The sequence below is a fragment of the Lottia gigantea genome (genome assembly GCF_000327385.1).
Source record: "Lottia gigantea unplaced genomic scaffold LOTGIsca_16, whole genome shotgun sequence".
NCBI classification, from domain to species: domain Eukaryota; kingdom Metazoa; phylum Mollusca; class Gastropoda; family Lottiidae; genus Lottia; species Lottia gigantea.
This window is the reverse complement of record NW_008707965.1, coordinates 1,502,242-1,520,813: the sequence shown is the minus strand read 5'-3', so window position 1 is coordinate 1,520,813 and position 18,572 is coordinate 1,502,242. Positions and strand designations below refer to the sequence as shown.

At 31.2% G+C, this 18,572-nt stretch overlaps 2 protein-coding genes across 2 annotated transcripts; one reads left to right on the top strand and one right to left on the bottom strand.

The window, feature by feature from the left end:
- Positions 1–1,884: 1,884 nt before the first annotated feature.
- On the top strand, positions 1,885–4,116 carry LOTGIDRAFT_178023 (hypothetical protein; the record flags this gene model as incomplete). The annotated part of the gene is made up of 1 exon (XM_009050958.1): positions 1,885–4,116. The coding sequence occupies one exon, from the start codon at positions 1,885–1,887 to the stop codon at positions 4,114–4,116; it is 2,232 nt and encodes a 743-aa protein (XP_009049206.1).
- Positions 4,117–15,478: 11,362 nt separating this feature from the next.
- LOTGIDRAFT_178022 (hypothetical protein) lies at positions 15,479–18,309 on the bottom strand (the record flags this gene model as incomplete). The annotated part of the gene is made up of 6 exons (XM_009050957.1): positions 15,479–15,620; positions 15,954–16,077; positions 16,512–16,576; positions 16,965–17,068; positions 17,276–17,413; positions 18,217–18,309. The coding sequence occupies 6 exons, from the start codon at positions 18,307–18,309 to the stop codon at positions 15,479–15,481; spliced, it is 666 nt and encodes a 221-aa protein (XP_009049205.1).
- Between the last annotated feature and the right edge of the window lie 263 nt (positions 18,310–18,572).

Genomic DNA, 18,572 nt, shown 5'->3' with positions numbered 1-18,572 from the left:
AAAAATTCAATAAACTTTCAAGTCAGACTGTACGGATTTTGACCCCAATCTTGTAAATTGACAATCAGAATATTTACATCTATTTGTCTGTCTGGACCAAATTAGATATCTCTCAACAATCTTGTTGAATTTAACACAAAAAAATACTCACTTGAAATTTCACTATGCTGAATTGTTACACAACTGGTTTTATATGTAAAACTGTAATTTTGTCTACACATAAATTATGAACAAATCGAAAATAGAATGTACATTTCGGTGAAGTGAATTTTCGTCAATTTAACTCATTTACTCACATAACTTACCAAAATAATCAGTTACATTAATGATAATAGATAAACTCTATGAAAGATGCTGGGTTCTAATGGCGATAGTAATAGTGATGCTAGGTTGTGAAAGTACAAACTTTAAGCATATACTTTGCAGAAATGGGAATTCATCTGCTGACGACACATGTAAATTGTGTTAACATTTTATGTGATTAAAGAAGTGTGTTTTTACCATAATATATTCCCTTTTTTTTCTGTAAATGTGCTTTCAGCTTGTTGTTCAAATCTTATGATTGCACATTGCTCAGTTTTGGTGGAATTCCAGGGACCACAGACAACTGATTAAAAATTGGAAGGGTGCATACAAGTTTTAGAAAATCTCTTAACAATCACTTTAATTTGGCTATGTCATCTTATTTTACATGGCTGAATTATTTTGATTAAATGAATTTTTTTGGAAAAGGATTACTGATTGATTTGGGAATGTAACTCCATGTTCAAAACTTAATTATAAAAGAATTGAAATCAGAACAGCTCATGTGTTTAGCTTAGTCATTGGTCGAGGTGACATCAAGTTTACTCGTAGTACAGTGTTACTGATTGGTTCATTGATAAAACTTGATATTTTCTAACATCATCTCTGATTGGCTAATACAGTTTACTCATTGATTAAATCAGAATCATTGATTGGTCTTATTGATATATCTTGGTATTTTGTAATATCACCTCTGTTATTAAAGGTTATTCACAATTGCCTTCTGTATCATTGCTTGGCTTATAGATTAGACCTGGTATTTCAAAATTGTTCTTTGATTGGCTCTGAGGATTTTACTGATTGGCTTATTGATATTTCCTTACATTGGTTTCGATTGGCTCTGAGGATTTTACTCATGATACACTAATTGGCTTTGGTATTTTCTCACCTCATCCATGCTTGACCCTTTAAATTTTGCTCATGTAACATACTGATTGGTCTTCTGATATTTTGTTACATCGTCTCTTATTGGCTTTTGGAAATTTTACTCATAGAACACCACTTGTAATTGGTTGCTCAGTAACTCAATAACTTGGTTCACAACAAAGTGAAAGTGTTTGCCAGTGGATTAATAAAAATTAGTCTTTATGTTTGTATGGTGTACTTCTTTTTAAAGTCACTGCAAGTAACAGAAGTTGATGGATTTGATTAAGATCTATTTCAACATTCATACCATTCTTTGCTACCTGTAGTGGATGACTGACTGCAGTGGAGAAAATGTATCTTTGACATTTAATCGTTTATGAAATTTGATAATCAATGACTTAAATTTAAAATTCATAGCGATGATAATTGATTATTTCAAATATTTAATCAAGTCCTATCAAGTCAGTTAACAAATTAGGTTTCAGTTATTGCCATCATGAAGACATCTTGTTTGGAAATAAGAATTTTATTTTCGATGTTGGAATATTTAAGCTACAAAGCAAACTGCCTGAACAAGATTGTATTCTTTCATTGATAAAGATTTTTATTGTGTCTGTGCGCTGATTTCATAATTTTCTTTGTTCTTAATTTCTTTACTTTTGTATTTTTCAGGTGCAATTTTAATAAGTGGTAAAATAAAGAAAGAAATTCAAGATGGCCTCCCCCACTCCTTCCCAGAGTGATACCCTAACGACGGCATCTAATTCTTCAGATAGTGAAATGGAGTCTGCTAACATGAATACAAGATGCAACTTATGTACCGAGACTTTTACGATACCAAAGGTTCTCAGCTGTTTCCACACATATTGTCAGCCATGTTTAGAGAAATCTCAAGAATGCACAGAGAAAATAACGTGCCCCGATTGCCAGTTTGATACGATATTGGGTGCAGATGGATTAATGGGTCTGAAACCAGATTACGCAGTAAGCAACATATTAGAGTCCAACGCTTTAGAAAGTAGTGCCTTAAATTGTACTGGATGTAAAAGCAAAGAAACAAATGCCGTGGCTCGTTGCTTCGATTGTGCCAATTTTTTATGTGCAAATTGTGTAATGGCACATCAGTTTATGCACTGTTTCGAGGGTCACAGAGTGCTAAGTTTGGGCGACCTTCAAATGAACAAAGACGAACCAAAATCAGACAAACAGGTTAACTGTCCACGCCATAGAAATGATATCCTGAAATTTTTCTGCAAAACCTGCTCACAGCCAATTTGCAAAGAATGTACAGTTTTCGATCACGGAAGAGGTCATGAATGTCAATTTTTGATGGATGTTGCTCATCGTCAGGTGGATATGATGCGCCATCTAGAAGCGGAAGCAAGGTCTAAAATCAACGATTTACGACTATCAGCTAAAGGGATTGAAATGTTATCCACCACATTACAATCTCAATATACAAAGGCTCAAGATGATATCAATGACACCTATAACTTCTACAGGGCCATGTTAGAAGAACGCAAACAAGATTCACTGAAAGAGCTCGATCAAGCTTTCAACACAAAGCAGGTTGGAATCAGCACCTTGGCTCAGAAGATCACAGAATCAGTAGAGAAGTTGTACCTTGGCAGTGAATTCGTGGACAAACTGATCAAACATGCCTCGCTTACTGAAGCACTCTTGTTGAAAAACTTTATCGAACAACGCTTTCAGAATATGTTCAACTATCTACCAGATCTGAACAAAGAGAATTATTTTGAATTGGAATTTGTATCAAACTTCCAAGCTATTCAAACTGGTGTCAGAAACACATTTGGTTACATTCGTCAGGGTAACGAGATTCAAAATGGTGGCGGACCCAAACCACAACCAATCGCACGACCAAATGGTTACGTATCAACTTCCAACTTATCCAATGGTCACATCTTTGATCCTAATTGCCTTACTAAAGATTTCGGATCTTCCAGTTTGATATTTCCACCAAATGACACCAATCAGTATGAGAAATGGTCCAGTGGTTTGGATATTCTGCAGAATGGAATTGATGTCTTCTCTCCTCCACCAGATGCTATGGGAGATTTGACTTCAAAATTAATCAGCTCCAGCCTATATCCACCGAAGTCTCAAATACGGCGCCAAAAGATGATCTACCATTGCCGATTTGGAGAGTTTGGCGTTCTTGAAGGACAGTTCACAGAGCCCAGTGGAGTTGCTGTTAATGCCCAAAATGACATCATAGTTGCTGACACCAATAATCATCGAATTCAGATCTTTGATAAAGAAGGTAGATTTAAATTCCAATTCGGAGAATGCGGAAAGAGAGATGGACAACTTTTGTATCCAAATCGAGTCTCTGTTGTCAAAGCGTCAGGTGATATTATTGTCACGGAGAGAAGTCCAACACACCAAATACAGATCTACAACCAATATGGTCAGTTTGTCAGAAAATTTGGTGCCAATGTCTTGCAGCATCCTCGAGGAGTAACTGTTGACAACAAGGGAAGAATTATCATTGTGGAATGTAAAGTCATGAGAGTGATCATATTTGATCAATATGGTAACGTCCTAAACAAGTTTGGCTGCTCAAAACATCTTCAATTCCCTAACAGCGTGGTGGTCAACGATAAGGAAGAAATCTTTATTAGTGATAATAGAGCTCACTGCGTCAAAGTCTTCAACTATCAGGGTCTGTACCTTCGACAGATTGGTGGAGAGGGTGTGACTAATTACCCAATTGGGGTCGGTATAAACAGCGCAGGAGAAGTGCTTGTAGCAGATAACCACAACAATTTTAACTTGACCAATTTTACTCAAGATGGACAATTAATTAATGCCCTTGAAAGTAAAGTTAAACATGCCCAGTGTTTTGATGTGGCTTTGATGGATGATGGTTCCGTAGTTCTGGCCAGTAAAGATTACAAACTTTATATTTATAAATATATGTAAGATGTACAGAAAGAAAAGAGGTCTGCAAGGTTTTCGCCAAAATTCATCAACCTGGACAAATCATTTTGAATTTTGTTCATTTCAGAAGAAAGGTTATCTAGTGAGATTTTATTTATCATAATAAGTAGACTGGTAGCTAGGATTAACCCAGTCACAAATTCACCCTGTTATTTAATTATTGTTAACCAATGGAAAGCCTCCTAATATAACTAGTCATTCTAGAGTTGTCTCCATAAAGGAGATTACTTCCCTTTGTTATGGTCACAATGGCTTCTATTGACCGACCAGATGCCAGTTTGGTTTTCATTGGTCAATTTGATCGTGACTTTCCATGAAGATATTTTTGCAAAATATTTTGAATTAAATCATAAAGTTTGACACCCAAACTCTGTTTTTAGTTTTAAAATCCATGAAATCATTTATATATAGCCCTGTTGATCATAGTGTGTTTTTTTCTCATTATTACGTGTGTTATAATTTCCTTACTGTTATTATTTTTTTGTGATAACTGCCGCTGTATTTGATGGTGGCTTCTAGCATAACGTCTTTCTGTTAATTACTTCCCTTTGTTCATGTTGTTTATCACAAGTCTTGAACATACAAGTCTTTTATGTCCGAAGTAATATTGTTCATATTTGACAGTGCATTAACCAGTATAAATTTTAAATGAAATGTAGATTCAGGCAACATTGCTTGACATTGTTAAACTGGCATTCTTAAATGAATAATCTGTAACTTTTGGAAGTTCCACGAAGCATTATCATATTCTGCTTAACCATACATAAAAGACCTGTACGATCAACACTTGTAGGCCTATGCATGCATTAAATTCCAACTTATTTCCGTTCCCACATGTCCCTGTGGACACTTCATTTGTTAAATTCCCTAATCATTATTTTATTATTGTAACCTCAGACTTTTCATTTAATTCTTTTACTTGCATTTTAATGATCAATTCATCATTTCTGCACATTCGGATAAAATTTCGATCAAATTTAGAAGACCGCAGTTGCAGAAAATAACAAATTTTAAGAAACTAAATTTTAGAAAATCTTTCAAACTAAGAAAGAAAAATTGTCAGCTTATCAAATCTGATCATTAATATTTCCTTATTATTTTAAGCGTATTAACAATTTTTAAATTGAATTAGAAAAGAGTGAAGAATTATCAAATCTGGAATAAGATTACTGATAATATTTTGATACCTTTATTGCAGGCATTCATTTCTAATTTATCTCTAAAGATAACTCTTAAAAGAAAATGCTGATGTGTGAATCCAATAAGCAAGTGTTGAAATAATCTTGGTCAGCTGACTTATGTCTATCGCTTTTAGCAACAATAATCCCATGGCACAGCATATTGGTTCAGTTGCATTATTTAACCTATGACCTTTCTATGCGATTTAAATATTGTTAATCGTGAGTTTTATTGCATTGTATAGATTCTGTTGGTCGAGGCTTATTCTACCTCAGTTAGTTGCAATAGTCAAATGAAAAACCATTGTTGTGTCCCTTTACTTGAGCTCATTGTTTTCTGCAAAAAATTTTTAAAATTTTAATTACCTTGATCATTCCATTGGAGAATAATACAATTTTGACAATTTCCAAAACAACAATTTTGTATTAAAATTAAAATTATCAAAAATCTGAATTATTGGCATTGAAATATAATTAGAGTGGAAGCTTACTGATTTATTAAATTTTTCTCAAATATGAAAATTCCAAATAAGATTTTAAGACAGAATTCAAAATTTTGATCCATGCATTCGAATGCTGGCTATAAACAGTGATCACAAGTAATGACTATTTATCCCTATAATTACTATTATTAATATTGATTAATTATTGCGTGGTAAATTTATAATTATCGTGGTAAATTAATTATTATTATCGTGGTATATGTTTTTTGTTGAATTTTGGTTTAAATCTTAACTTATTTAAAGTCATTATATTCACTGGTCGAACAGATAACTTAGTTTTCGTGGAGACGAGACTTCAGTTTTCTTTTTGTTAACAAATTGTTTTGATATTATCCCTTACCCCCTAAATATAACCCCACCCCCTACACCCACCCATGTACTAATCAGTGTCGTTTTACTCATTTAATTAAATTTTCGTGTTTTTTTTTTGTAAAAACGTTTGATATGTTAGAATTAGTGCTAAAATGTTATTGCTGCGCGAAGAATTAAAACAAACTTTGACAGTTTTTTTTTTTTTAATACACTGTTTCTTAGAAGTTGAAATTTTGATACATTCACTGTTTTTTTATAGAATTAATTTTGAAATATTTGTATGAAAATTTGATCGTTACTTCGTCCGCTTTTGATGTCGTGATGACGATTCTGTGAATGCAAAAAACCAAACATTGTTTTCTCTCAGAGAATATCTTCAGTATTTTTTTATGCCATAACGTAGGTTGAAAATTAGCCCATCACTGGTAGTTTTACTCATCCGAGATACTGCTGGTGTTCTTGTTTATAAACTGATTTGTTATTGGACGTTTTCTCAGCCAATGAGTGCAATTATCCAATCAGAATGCTTCTATTTAAATGTTATATGTCTCGTTATAATAGTCAAAATGGTTGTCACGAAATAGAAATTATGAAAGCATTTATTATTGTTATAAAAATTTATAAAAAAAAACAAAAAAAATTAAATGTTGAGTGAAAAATATATTATGCATGTTGTCTTTAAAATTGTAGCTTAATCAACAGAATTATATATAGTTAGAACTGTGTTTGGTATTTCGTAATATTGTTATAAAACTTGTAGATTACATATCAGATGTCTGTCTATTCCCAATCTCTGCCTTCAATGTTTGTTAATAACAATAAGTTACTTGTATATATTACTTAGCAATAGTTACCTGTCATTGTTTCAAATATTATCTATTCGTTATACAACCAAAGATAAATGTCAATTTTCAATTTCCGATATTTTCATCAAAAAAATCTGAAATTCAAACTAAGATTATGTCAAATTTTTAAACTATTTGAAAATCAAATTTTGTGAAATGTAGTTTAAGTATATTTTCAACCTAATTTGATAGAATTCACCTTATATACATTTGAAAATTGATGCGTAGAGCATTATGATATATCAGAATTCAATTTCAATTGTTAAACAGTTCTCATAGATTTCAAAAAGAGTGATTTTCAAAAGTTAAGAACAAACTATGATTACAAACTTGTGATTTAATTTATATCATGACAAATTCTAATATCCATCTCAATTGCTCATTTTAAAAATTGTTAAATTTTTTGAGGCGCTAAAAATATGACCCCCCGTTTGTTAATATATCTTGCTTGTTGATTTACAATATTAATAAGGTTGTGCTAAATGTTAGTTTCTCAATATAGATGGCAGTATGGATGGTCTTCCGTAGGTTCGCTTCTTGTCACGTTATGTGCGATTGCAATTTGAGTTTCCTATCATTAAATTTGTAGATAAAATATAATGTTAAATGTTTAAATGACTGAAGTTTCTTATTCGTATATTTTGAAATAATCTCAAGTTTTCATTTGAAAAAAACAAAAAAATCTAAAAAATATGAATGGTTACAGCATTGGTGCTTTTTTAAATGTTGTCATAGTTACAAGATTCTATTTTGCCTCCTTTATAAAAGAGTCAAAATTCGTTAATATGCAATTCATCATCATGGTTTAATATGCATCGAGTTCAAACAAACTTTGTGCATTTTCTGTTAATTCCTCCTCATTTTCATATTTTTTCATAACTCAAAAAATAGCCTTGCTTAGATACATTGTTGTCAAAACATCTTCATGAAAATTGCAAAAGTTTTTGTACTTGACGAAAAGTTGAACGTTTGTCGGAGGATTGTTTTATAGTCGTGGACCAATTTTCATGAAGATGATAATTGTTAAAATATTTGATAGACTATTTTTGCATGTTTTCCTATTTCACATTTCATAAAAAACTTTTACAAAAATATATTTCATAAAAAAATTTGTTTTCCTAAAAATTTGAAATGGTGCTTACGTAAATGAACTTTGACGGATGTAGCAAAACTGCATGCAAACTGTTATTTTAAAAACTTGTTGATTTTTTTTTTTTTAATAGTGAATGCTTCCTATATATGTGTTAAAAATGTCACCTTTCGCAGAGTTATCAGCTCTGTATTTACAGTGACAACGAAGATTTTTCTAAATGCAAACCGCTTGATTTTCTTAAAATAATTTTTGTACGAAAAAAAATAAAAATTGTTGATTTTCTTGCCGTTAAGTTATGAATATGCCAAAAACTCTCATTTTACACCAAAAGTCGTATCATTCACCTATTTTTTTTGTTAATTTTTGATGAAATTTGCTTCCGTACATTTTGTCATTAGTCATCAGTTGTTGATTTTTAAAAACTTCACCAAACTGTTGAGTCAATATTGTTGAGTCAAATTTAAGAAAATATATTCAAAGTTTATAATACTGAGCGAAATTTCTCAAAATCTGAAAGTACGCTTTCTTCATCCTTTAAGATCTATTTCTGAAAATCTGATTGGTTGATATCTTATCTCTCCATTGAGTTAAGAATATAAGTCATTTCATGAAAATTTTGGGTTATATAAAATTTATTATATCAGTGCTCAAAATTTTGCAAAAATTTAATTTTGATACTAATAAGGACAGAGTTTGGTTTATGCAATTTTTCTGAAAAAAGCCTCTTCAACCAAAAATTTTAGGAATAAGGATGTAAAATTGCAGTGAAGCAAATTTTACGAAACAGGCACAGGGATGTAGGTTTAACCCTAGAGAGATGATGCCATTATACCTGGCAAGGATTTTCAAATACTCGGCTATGCATGTGCGCTATGCAAGTAGAAGAGCGACTACCTTACTTAATAGATCTTGGTTTCGGGTTTTGAGAAATTTCGTTCAGTTTTCTTATTGTTAATATCACATTCCAAGTTTCACATAGTACAATATAGTTCAGAGAATCTTTATATCATTGTTACAATTACCCCAAAAAACACTGCCTTTTATAGTTTAAAACATGTTGTGAACCTGACAAAATAACCCATTAACATCTGGCTTTATTCTTTAAAAACTTAAACGCATTAAAATAAAGATTTCAGCAAATACCGGCATGTGATTGGCCAAAACTTCAAAATCTGTTTAAGATATTGACCTATCAGAGAGCTTAAATCTTGAATTCTAAATTTTTGTGTTTGTACAAATCACATGAATACAATGATTTGAACTCTATTTATGTGGTTTCTAAAATTATTAGACAACTTTTCACGAAAGGGTCCCTGCGATTTGATTTCTGAAAAACGCATCTTTAAAAATCATTTATCAGAAATGTTATAGGTTAATTGCGTCCATGACTACCGTTACTTAATATTTTACAACATATCAAAAGTTTTAGTTCCCAGTTTATCATCACAGCAAACTCTCTAGGTTGACCATTTTGCATCATTTTGTTAAGTTTTTAGAAAATATTTAAATTTTGCATTTACAGGAGAAAATGAAACAAAAAAATTCTCATAAGCAATAAGTATTGAGTTTATCTCTTGATTTAGTTTTTGTACCTTCATAATCCATTTAAAAATCTTAACCAATCAAAGGCCTTATAAGCATTATTAATATTCATATTTTAATTATGCAAATTTATTCCCAGCTGCATTTTCTAATCACTAATTATTCATAATTTTTTATCGTCATTTTGGCCATGAGAGACTTGACCGGTTTTGAAATATTTTGAATTTCAACAGAAGGGTATTTGGATCAAACTAAATGTGACTAAAATATGAAATTCAGATTCGGTTCAAAACTGCTCTAGTTCATTGTTATTTCAATAAGTTGTTTTTATTTTTATTAAGTGCCAAGCGGTACAAGAATTACCCACCTACCCACCACTAATAGCTTTAGTCTAATATAGTCATCATATAAGATTTTAACAATGTTTATAAGCTGAGAGCACATATAAACACAAGGGAATATATCATGATATAGCAGACTTCTTTAATAACAAGTACATAACGTTTCAACACAATTTACTCGTATCATCATTTCATCTGATGACGACACATGTAAATTGTGTTGAAACGTTATGTATTGAAGTGTATAAAACCATAATATATTCCCTTGTGAAACACTTATCATTCAATAGATAATTGTCTTACTGTCAGATTAACTTGATGTCATGTTATAGAAATTTGTCATTTTCATTTAAAATTGATAAGCATTAATATTGATTGATTAAAAATGTGGTGGATTGTCTCTAAACATGGAAATATAGATAATAATTGCAATTCATCTGCCAACACTTCTTAGGGCTTGAATAAATTTTTGAATTAGGCGATCCTTTAGACAGTCAGGCTAAAATATTTTTAAAAACTTTTGTGTAGTGAAAGGATATTTTACTCATGATTTAATATATTCTTCTATCTTGTTAAAATCAAGTTAAAAATATTTAATTGAAGTAAAGAAAGCCAGTAGAATTAGGGTTGATCGGCAAATATCTAATGTAAATTTATAATACAAATGACCCAGAGTGTTTGTTACTATTTTTTAGCTTCATTCCAAGTCCATGCATTTTTGTAAAAACATCATGGATGATATTTGCTATGTTGTTGGCACAATTCTCCTGCTTTTGGTATTGTAACGATATTTTTGCAAGATATTTTCTAAAATTTGATTGTACTTTTAATTTTTTTTTGCATTTAGACTAAAGTAGACATGTAAAAAGTGAGCTATTTTATATCTTACAACTTGATACTATTGTATGTTTGAAGAGGAATATTAGTAGATATCTTGCAAACTAATTAGCAAAGAGGAAATGTTCTATTTCTAGTTGAATTTTATATAACTTTTATCCGAAACTAAGATTGCTTGTTTAAAGTGAATTTGCTCGTGAAAAATTACCGTAAAATTTTATACTGATAATAATGATATAATATAATGATCGTTATTATGCTAATTACATGAAAAATAATGAAGGTTGGAATGAAGTTTCGTAAAATTATAATTTATGCAAAGTTATGCTCAGTTATTTATTATAAGCATTTTGAAATCAAGTTTTGAGCATGGACTGATTTTTTTTTTTATCTAAATATTTAATTTTTTACCAGTGAATGAGATCTGAAGAATATTGTCTAATAGTGACAGTGACTGAACATTTTTGTCGCTTCTAGTTCGAGTTAGGGAAAAGTTTGTAAAATGTTACCTTGTGACTAATGTTTTGATGGTATTGAGACAACTTGTGACAAAGTTTGATCAATTTGTCGTAAATGACAGAGCTTGTAAAAGTCTAGATATATAGTGACGCCATAGAAACCTAAAATAAGCTTGTAACTCGTGTTCGTGTATCAAATGTTGAATTATTTGCAATGTTAAGTTTTTAAATTTGTAACTTCAGTTGAATCCGATTTATGTTATTATCTAGTTGTTGTTTTTACATGTATATATGTTATTATTATTCTTATGTTTATTTTTCTTCTTCCTTGAATATATTCTATGAATTATCTGCCCCTTTTCTTTATAATACTGTCAACATGGCACAGATGAGGCTAGCAAGGGTCGACAGACTGATGCATTTCTGAATTATCGTTATGGAAATGAAAAGATGTTAATTGTGGGAGAATTTTGCATCATAAAATTCAGACATGGAAGTTTCAGTTAAAAATTTTCAGAATGTGTTAATCTGTCTGCCCTGGTGAACTCAGAAAATCTGCTTGTAAAATTTATGATTATTATTGTCTATAATTTAATTTATCAAATGCAGTATTGTGATGCTTCAATCATGAGATCATGTGACATTTGACAACCAATCAGATTAGAGTAAACAGTTGACTTCAGTACCGTAATTGGTTGCTCTGGTATTAGTACGGGTCTTTAAATGTTAAGATAGATAAGGCATTGATCTATCCAATCAAATTGCAAAGTTCAAATACTCAATGGTTGTCAAGGGTTGCTATGGTTTCATGATTATTTTTGACTTTTGTCCCAATCTCATCCTAATGTTTGAATCTGGGATAAAATTTAAAAATTGATTAACTTCCTTAATTAGTCACATGACCTGCTTAAGTCTTAGTGGAGTGGCATAAAGAGTTAAGAGGCTACCCTAAAAAGCTGAAAGAATTTTAAACCGTCTAGTAAAATATCTTTGAGATCTGATCTTTATTGTTTATACTTTTTCTGTTAAAATTTAAAATTTTGTTGTTTTTAAATACATTATCATCACAATTTCATTCATTTTCATCTCAGCACAAAATTGTTCAGGAAAAAAATGACCGTTGTCTTGGAAATAGTAAAAAAAATTGGCACATGTAAAATAAGTTATTTGAATTGGTTACCCATGTCATCTGTTGCCATGTTATTTTGGTTGCTACGGCAACTCAGCTACTGTGTCATCCTGCTGATAACGGCCATGTTTGATTGCCTCCAATCCTCAAATTGTGACTTGTCGTAAATCAAACTGGCCCATTTTTAAGTGACTTATGCCTCAACAAACATCCAGTAGAGGACTGTCAGTTTTTGTGCCTTCTTTCTGAATTTCAACGAAAAGCGAAAACGCAAAATTATTGAATTAGATGACCTTATAATTGTTGATATGAAAAATCTTATTTTAATTTATTTCAATTGAATCTCTGATTTTTTTCCCCTCATCTCATATATTTTTATCTTGCCTTGAGTTTCACTCGTATGGGAAATGAAGTCATTTCAAATTGGATTTATCGATCTTTGGAATGAAACCAAAATAAATTTTAGCAACATGAAATCAAAAGTCGTAATGTAATTCAAGGAAACACCCAACTTGGCTTCATTCTGAATTTTAATCAAAAATTTCACAAAATTATGATTCCTATTGCAAATTGCAGAAAAAGATCAAAGGTCAAAATTCCATGTCATTACAACTAAAGACAGAAGTGTTGATTCTTTAAATTTTGATGATTCTTTTCAAAATTTTTGTGTGAAAATAAAAAATAGACTTCATTTCTGAGCCCTGGCCATTCCACTAGTTTAATTTCTTGTTAATTTATTTTAAACCATATATCCTGCATAATAACCATGTTTTAACCAGTTTACTCAAGGCTTTTGTTCAATCGAAATTATGTTTTCTGTACATTCGAACAATTTGTGAAGTATGCTTCTAAATAAGGTAATATCTGAAATTTTGAAATTCCATTAAATTTCAGATACTTTGATTCACTTGCCAAATTTTTAAAAAAGATGCCTCATGAAATTCTGAATTTTTCAAAGCTGGAGCAATTAAATTTGGTTTGGTTTGTTTGGGGCTTTAGTTACAACTGTCAGTTTTACTGAATACAACTGGTGGACATCCACCAATTTCACTCCTAAATCATATTTCACAAAATTGTTTGATTTTTATTTAGTTATCTGCATTTTGTTTTCATTCTGTTGAGTTTTTGGACCAGTCTCTAGTTTTTCTATAAAAAAAAACATTCCGCAAAAGTTAGATCTACATTTCTGAATTTGTAAAAATTCAAGATATTTCTGAAAATTCAAGATAAATCTAAATTTTAAATATTTCCAAGGTGTTTACGTCTTCAGATTTTTAAGTATCAAAATAAGATTAGGCATTTTATAGCAATGAATACATGAATTTCATTTTGTTGGGCAGATAATGCCCAGCCATATATAAATATTTATAAAGATACTGAATATTTGAATCAGAAGAATGTTAATATAATATAATTTTGCTGTGACTTTCTTATCCTCGGATTGAAATATAATTATAACGAATTTATTCATAACGAATAAAATAAAGAAAAAGATAATTTAATTCTGTCTCTTCAAAAGATTATGTCAATTTTGCTGAAATTCGTTGTATTCTTCGAGTTTAATTAAATGAATTTTATTTGTCTGCTGTTTTGTTTTTCATTTGAAAGCCAGTCAGGCCTAGTACTTGGGTTATTACTAAAGGCATATTTCACTCATTCTGTGCAACTTTTCATGCCAAAATTTCATTATAGACTCTTATTTGTATGTCTCTACCACATAAATTTTGGCTAATTTGGTTGTGGATTATTGGAATATGCCTCTAGAAATTAATTAATTATTATTATTATTATTATTATTAGATGTATTTGATGTATGTGTAGATTAGAATTTAAATTTGAATATTATTATTATTATTATCTTTATCTTTGTTGCTAATTTTTATATGGTTTGTTGTCCATTTTAAATGCCAAAATTATGATTTGAATATTTTTGTTAGGTTGTTTTATCAATGATGAATGTTGTATGCTAGAGTGAAGTCAGTAGATTTTAACATATTTTGTATAGGAGTATTTTCAATGTGATACATCCAGTGCCATCCCAATAAATTTTGGGTATGATTGCATCTTAAGATGACCTGAGTTGCTGATGTACAAAGATCACTGGATATTCCAGACTGATTGTTAACATCATCCAGACACTTACTCATTGAGAAATATGTTAAAATTTGATCCAAGACTGAAAAGAGGTTTGAATAAGAATTATAATTTTGGTACCAAATGTTCCTTAACCCTTTTATGCCTCAAATCAAGAACAAAAAAGGTGTTGAAAGGGTTAATGAATGTGAATTGTTTGCTTATATTTGATTGGTCAATTTGAAATGACTTGATCTCTGGAAACCAATCAATGGACAGAAATTAAGTCACGTCAAAGCGTTGACTATAATAGATTGATATTGTGTCCATTGAAATCATTTGAGGATAATTTATACCAAACCAGGTTTTTTTTCTGTTAATTTTGAGTGTAACTGAACGGTATTCAATAAAGTATTTTGTTTGCTTAATTTCCTTGTTCTATTTGTATCTAGTCATTCGGATGGGACAATAAATCAAGACCCTGTGTGCTACAGGCTGTGCACGTTAAAGATCCATCGACAGATGGAAATCGAAGAAGAGCAGGCTAATGCCGCTGTCCTTGCAAAGTTTCCCTCATTGCACCCTGCATGGCTCCCGTCTTCATTAGCCCACATGGTGCAGAAAAGTAGGACTCCATTCATTTCATTTGTTCTATGTGTAGTTATTGTGACTACAGCTTCCAGTTGCTTGAACAATGAATGAAATGAGGTTTTACGTCTGCTATGAAGTTTTTTCTGCAACTGATTGGGCTTATGAAGTAGGGAAAATGTCTGGACAGCGACATTAGCAAACTTCAGATTTTCAACTGAATTTCTGTTAGTCCCAAGTCTTGATCAGTATAAATCTGAAGGCTTAACTTTACCATGACGATGGTTAATGACTGACAATAATGACGAAAATTTTGCGAAGACAGCAGCATAATTCTAGTCTTTGTTTCGTTTTCCAGGTCCTCCATTTTTGGACACTATCTGAGCCTAATCGAAAATAGTGAATAAGCATCCCTTTGAATAAACAAACTAGAATGTTAAAAAGTCTATTTATTGCTAGCATATAGAGAATATAAATTTTTACAAAATGTATGAACAGGAAAACCTGCAACATTAAAAAAATCTCCATTTATTCCTTTCACTAACGACCCACCAAGAGATTGTATTCCGTAACCACCTGCCTTGTCCCTGAAATAATATCACAGTTGTTAGAACAAATGAAAAGATTTTATGTAACCTTCAAACATGGTGGGGCACATACAGACAATACAACAAATAAATGTTGGAAAGCACCCTGGCCGCCTCATCAGGTAGCCATTGAATAGAGGTGAAATTGCATTGATGGGATTTAGATCACACTGATTATGGGCAATCATTAATACAAATTTGATTGTACACACCGACATAAAGAGACATTGACATAAATATACATTACTTTGTGTCCTTCAACCCATTATTTACAACAAATTTGAAACTATTTATCGATAAATAAGTGTGGATTAAAACAACAATTGTACTTACATAGGCTCTCCCGTATCTACATACTGTTCTATAACATTATCTGGTATTTCACTCATAATTACTTCTGTACATTCATGAAATATATTATATCTATAATCATTTATTACTTCACCAAATGTTACATCTGAAAAATAAACCGAAATGAAATATGAATAATAAAAAAACAAATATGAACCAGTATGAGAAATGAACCAGTATGAAATATGAACCAGTATGAGAAATGAACCAGTATGAAAGATGAACCAGTATGAGAAATGAACCAGTATGAAACATGAACCAGTATGAGAAATGAACCAGTATGAAATATGAACCAGTATGAGAAATGACACAGTATGAAAGATGAACCAGTATGAGAAATGAACCAGTATGAAAGATGAACCAGTATGTAATATGAACCAGTATGAAATATGAACCAGCATGAAAAATGAACCAGTTTGAACCAGCTGCCATGGACAATTTGTCATATGAACCGAAAGAATGTACGAATATGAAAGAATGCATAACGGGCAAATCACACTAAACGTACACACAAAATGGTCAACAACTAGAAGTACCTACATTTAGAAGATTTGGGTGTGGCAAGAACAACTCCTGTATAAACAGAATGACTTCGATTGTTGAAACTGGAATGGAATATGGAATACATATATACCAATCACTATCTATCAGGTTAATCTGTTTAGTTGAGTCTAGTAACTTTCAACTCTCCAGTCTATAACTCAAGGTTCTACTTTACAGAAATTCTACATTCTACAGAAATTCCATACTTGATCAAAGATTGATCCTAATTTTGTTTGTGAAATGTGACTCAAGGTTCTTAAATGTTCTTACAAGTTTTGAGTCAACATTTCTACAAAATTTCCTTTTTAAATTGCACACTATAGACATATTTTGATTATAAGTTCTTCAAGAAATGAAAGTGTGGTCTCTTGTGGTTGTGAATGCCAACGATAGTGACAATAAATAAGCCAACTTTAAAAGAATTCTGCAACTGGAATAGTATAACCCCACCTTTTTAACATGTTAATAGCATCTTGTCTGTCTTTGGGTTTTTCGTAAATTTTATCATCCATAGCTACCACTGTATCAGCTCCTATTACTAAATCTGGTATTCGCTGAAAAAAAGGGGAATTAATGTTCTCTTACAAAGGTTAGGGCATCCACTATCCAATGCATTTAATGATCAACATCGTCAACACAAAAGAAAGAAAAGAGTCAACCATTTTTACAAGGATACTATTCAGGTTCATGGGAATTCTTTCTACCAGCTGGTATCTGTATATGTAACTGTAAGTGTTTATTGTTTGTTAAGTCAGTATTACCTGATCAGTTTTCAGTCTGTCAACAACTTCTATTGTTTTTAAACGAGCTGTTTCTTTTACATAATCAGAGGGTTGCTTGAATAATGATTTATCTAGATTTTCTTCAAATGAGGATGGAATAACTTCAAATGATAAACCCTGCAAAAGATAAATAAATAGGCCCTATATAAAAAAAATATAAAGTAAAAAATCAAAATAATGCAAGTGAAAAGATATTCATAAGACTGATGATGGTAATTATGACATCGATAGTAACTCAGAGCTCCAACAGAATTGAATTTTTAGTGTCATTTTTCTTTATATATGCCCTATTCAAAATAAATTTTTTCAATTGCATTAGTGGTAAAGCAGACTTTCATGATCAAATAAACTGCTTTGTTTACATTATTTTGTGCCTGTTGTCCCAGTCAGAGCCTTCTTTCTTTTATGACATTATTTTAATTTTGACAGAAAGCCAAGAGCAGTTTTGATATTGATAGTACAAGGATTTATAAGAGATACTCTCTTATAGAAGAACTGGCCAAGGTAACAATTAGAAACTATGGATGTCAGCATCCGAATACATCAATTTGTTAAGAGGTTATCTAAAGATTTACAAATAATTCCGAAATGCAAAGCGATTGTTTCAGGGAGTTAATGAAAGGGGATCTAATCTACCATGGACAAGAACATCACTCATCATATTTCCAATTTTTACTCATTTTGTAAGCAGTCACCAAACGTTTGGTATAGATGTTAGCGAATTTGTCCTGGAGTTCTTTATAAAAGCGTTTGACAGTCAGAGAGGCATTTTTAGTTGTAGGTGGCAACGAAATGATTAATTTGATTGTCATGGATATTTAAGTCGTTAGGTACAACTGTTTGTAATTATTCAATCATTTCATAGTGTAATTGTAAAGAGTTTTTGTCTGTTTGATGAATGAATAAATAAGAGCATATACCACAATCTGTCCAAGAAACTGTTTTCTTCTTGGAGATCCAGATGCTAAAACAATTCTCTGAGTATTCAGAACGTTTAGAATTGGTTGTAACATGCTGACAAATTTTTCTAAAACTCCTAATTACAAATTATTGCACAAAAACACACGTGGAGTTGCAATCATAATATTGATATCACGTGATGTCAACTTCCGGAATTGAATGAAATCTCGCCTCAGTCACATGACCTTGAACATATAGTACGAAAATGATTCGTCCTCATCAACATTTTACATTTCGAGATAAAAAAACATAATGAAAGCATTTGCCCATTTCGCTTTAATACTGCTTTTATTTCTAATTACAGCACAATGAAGCC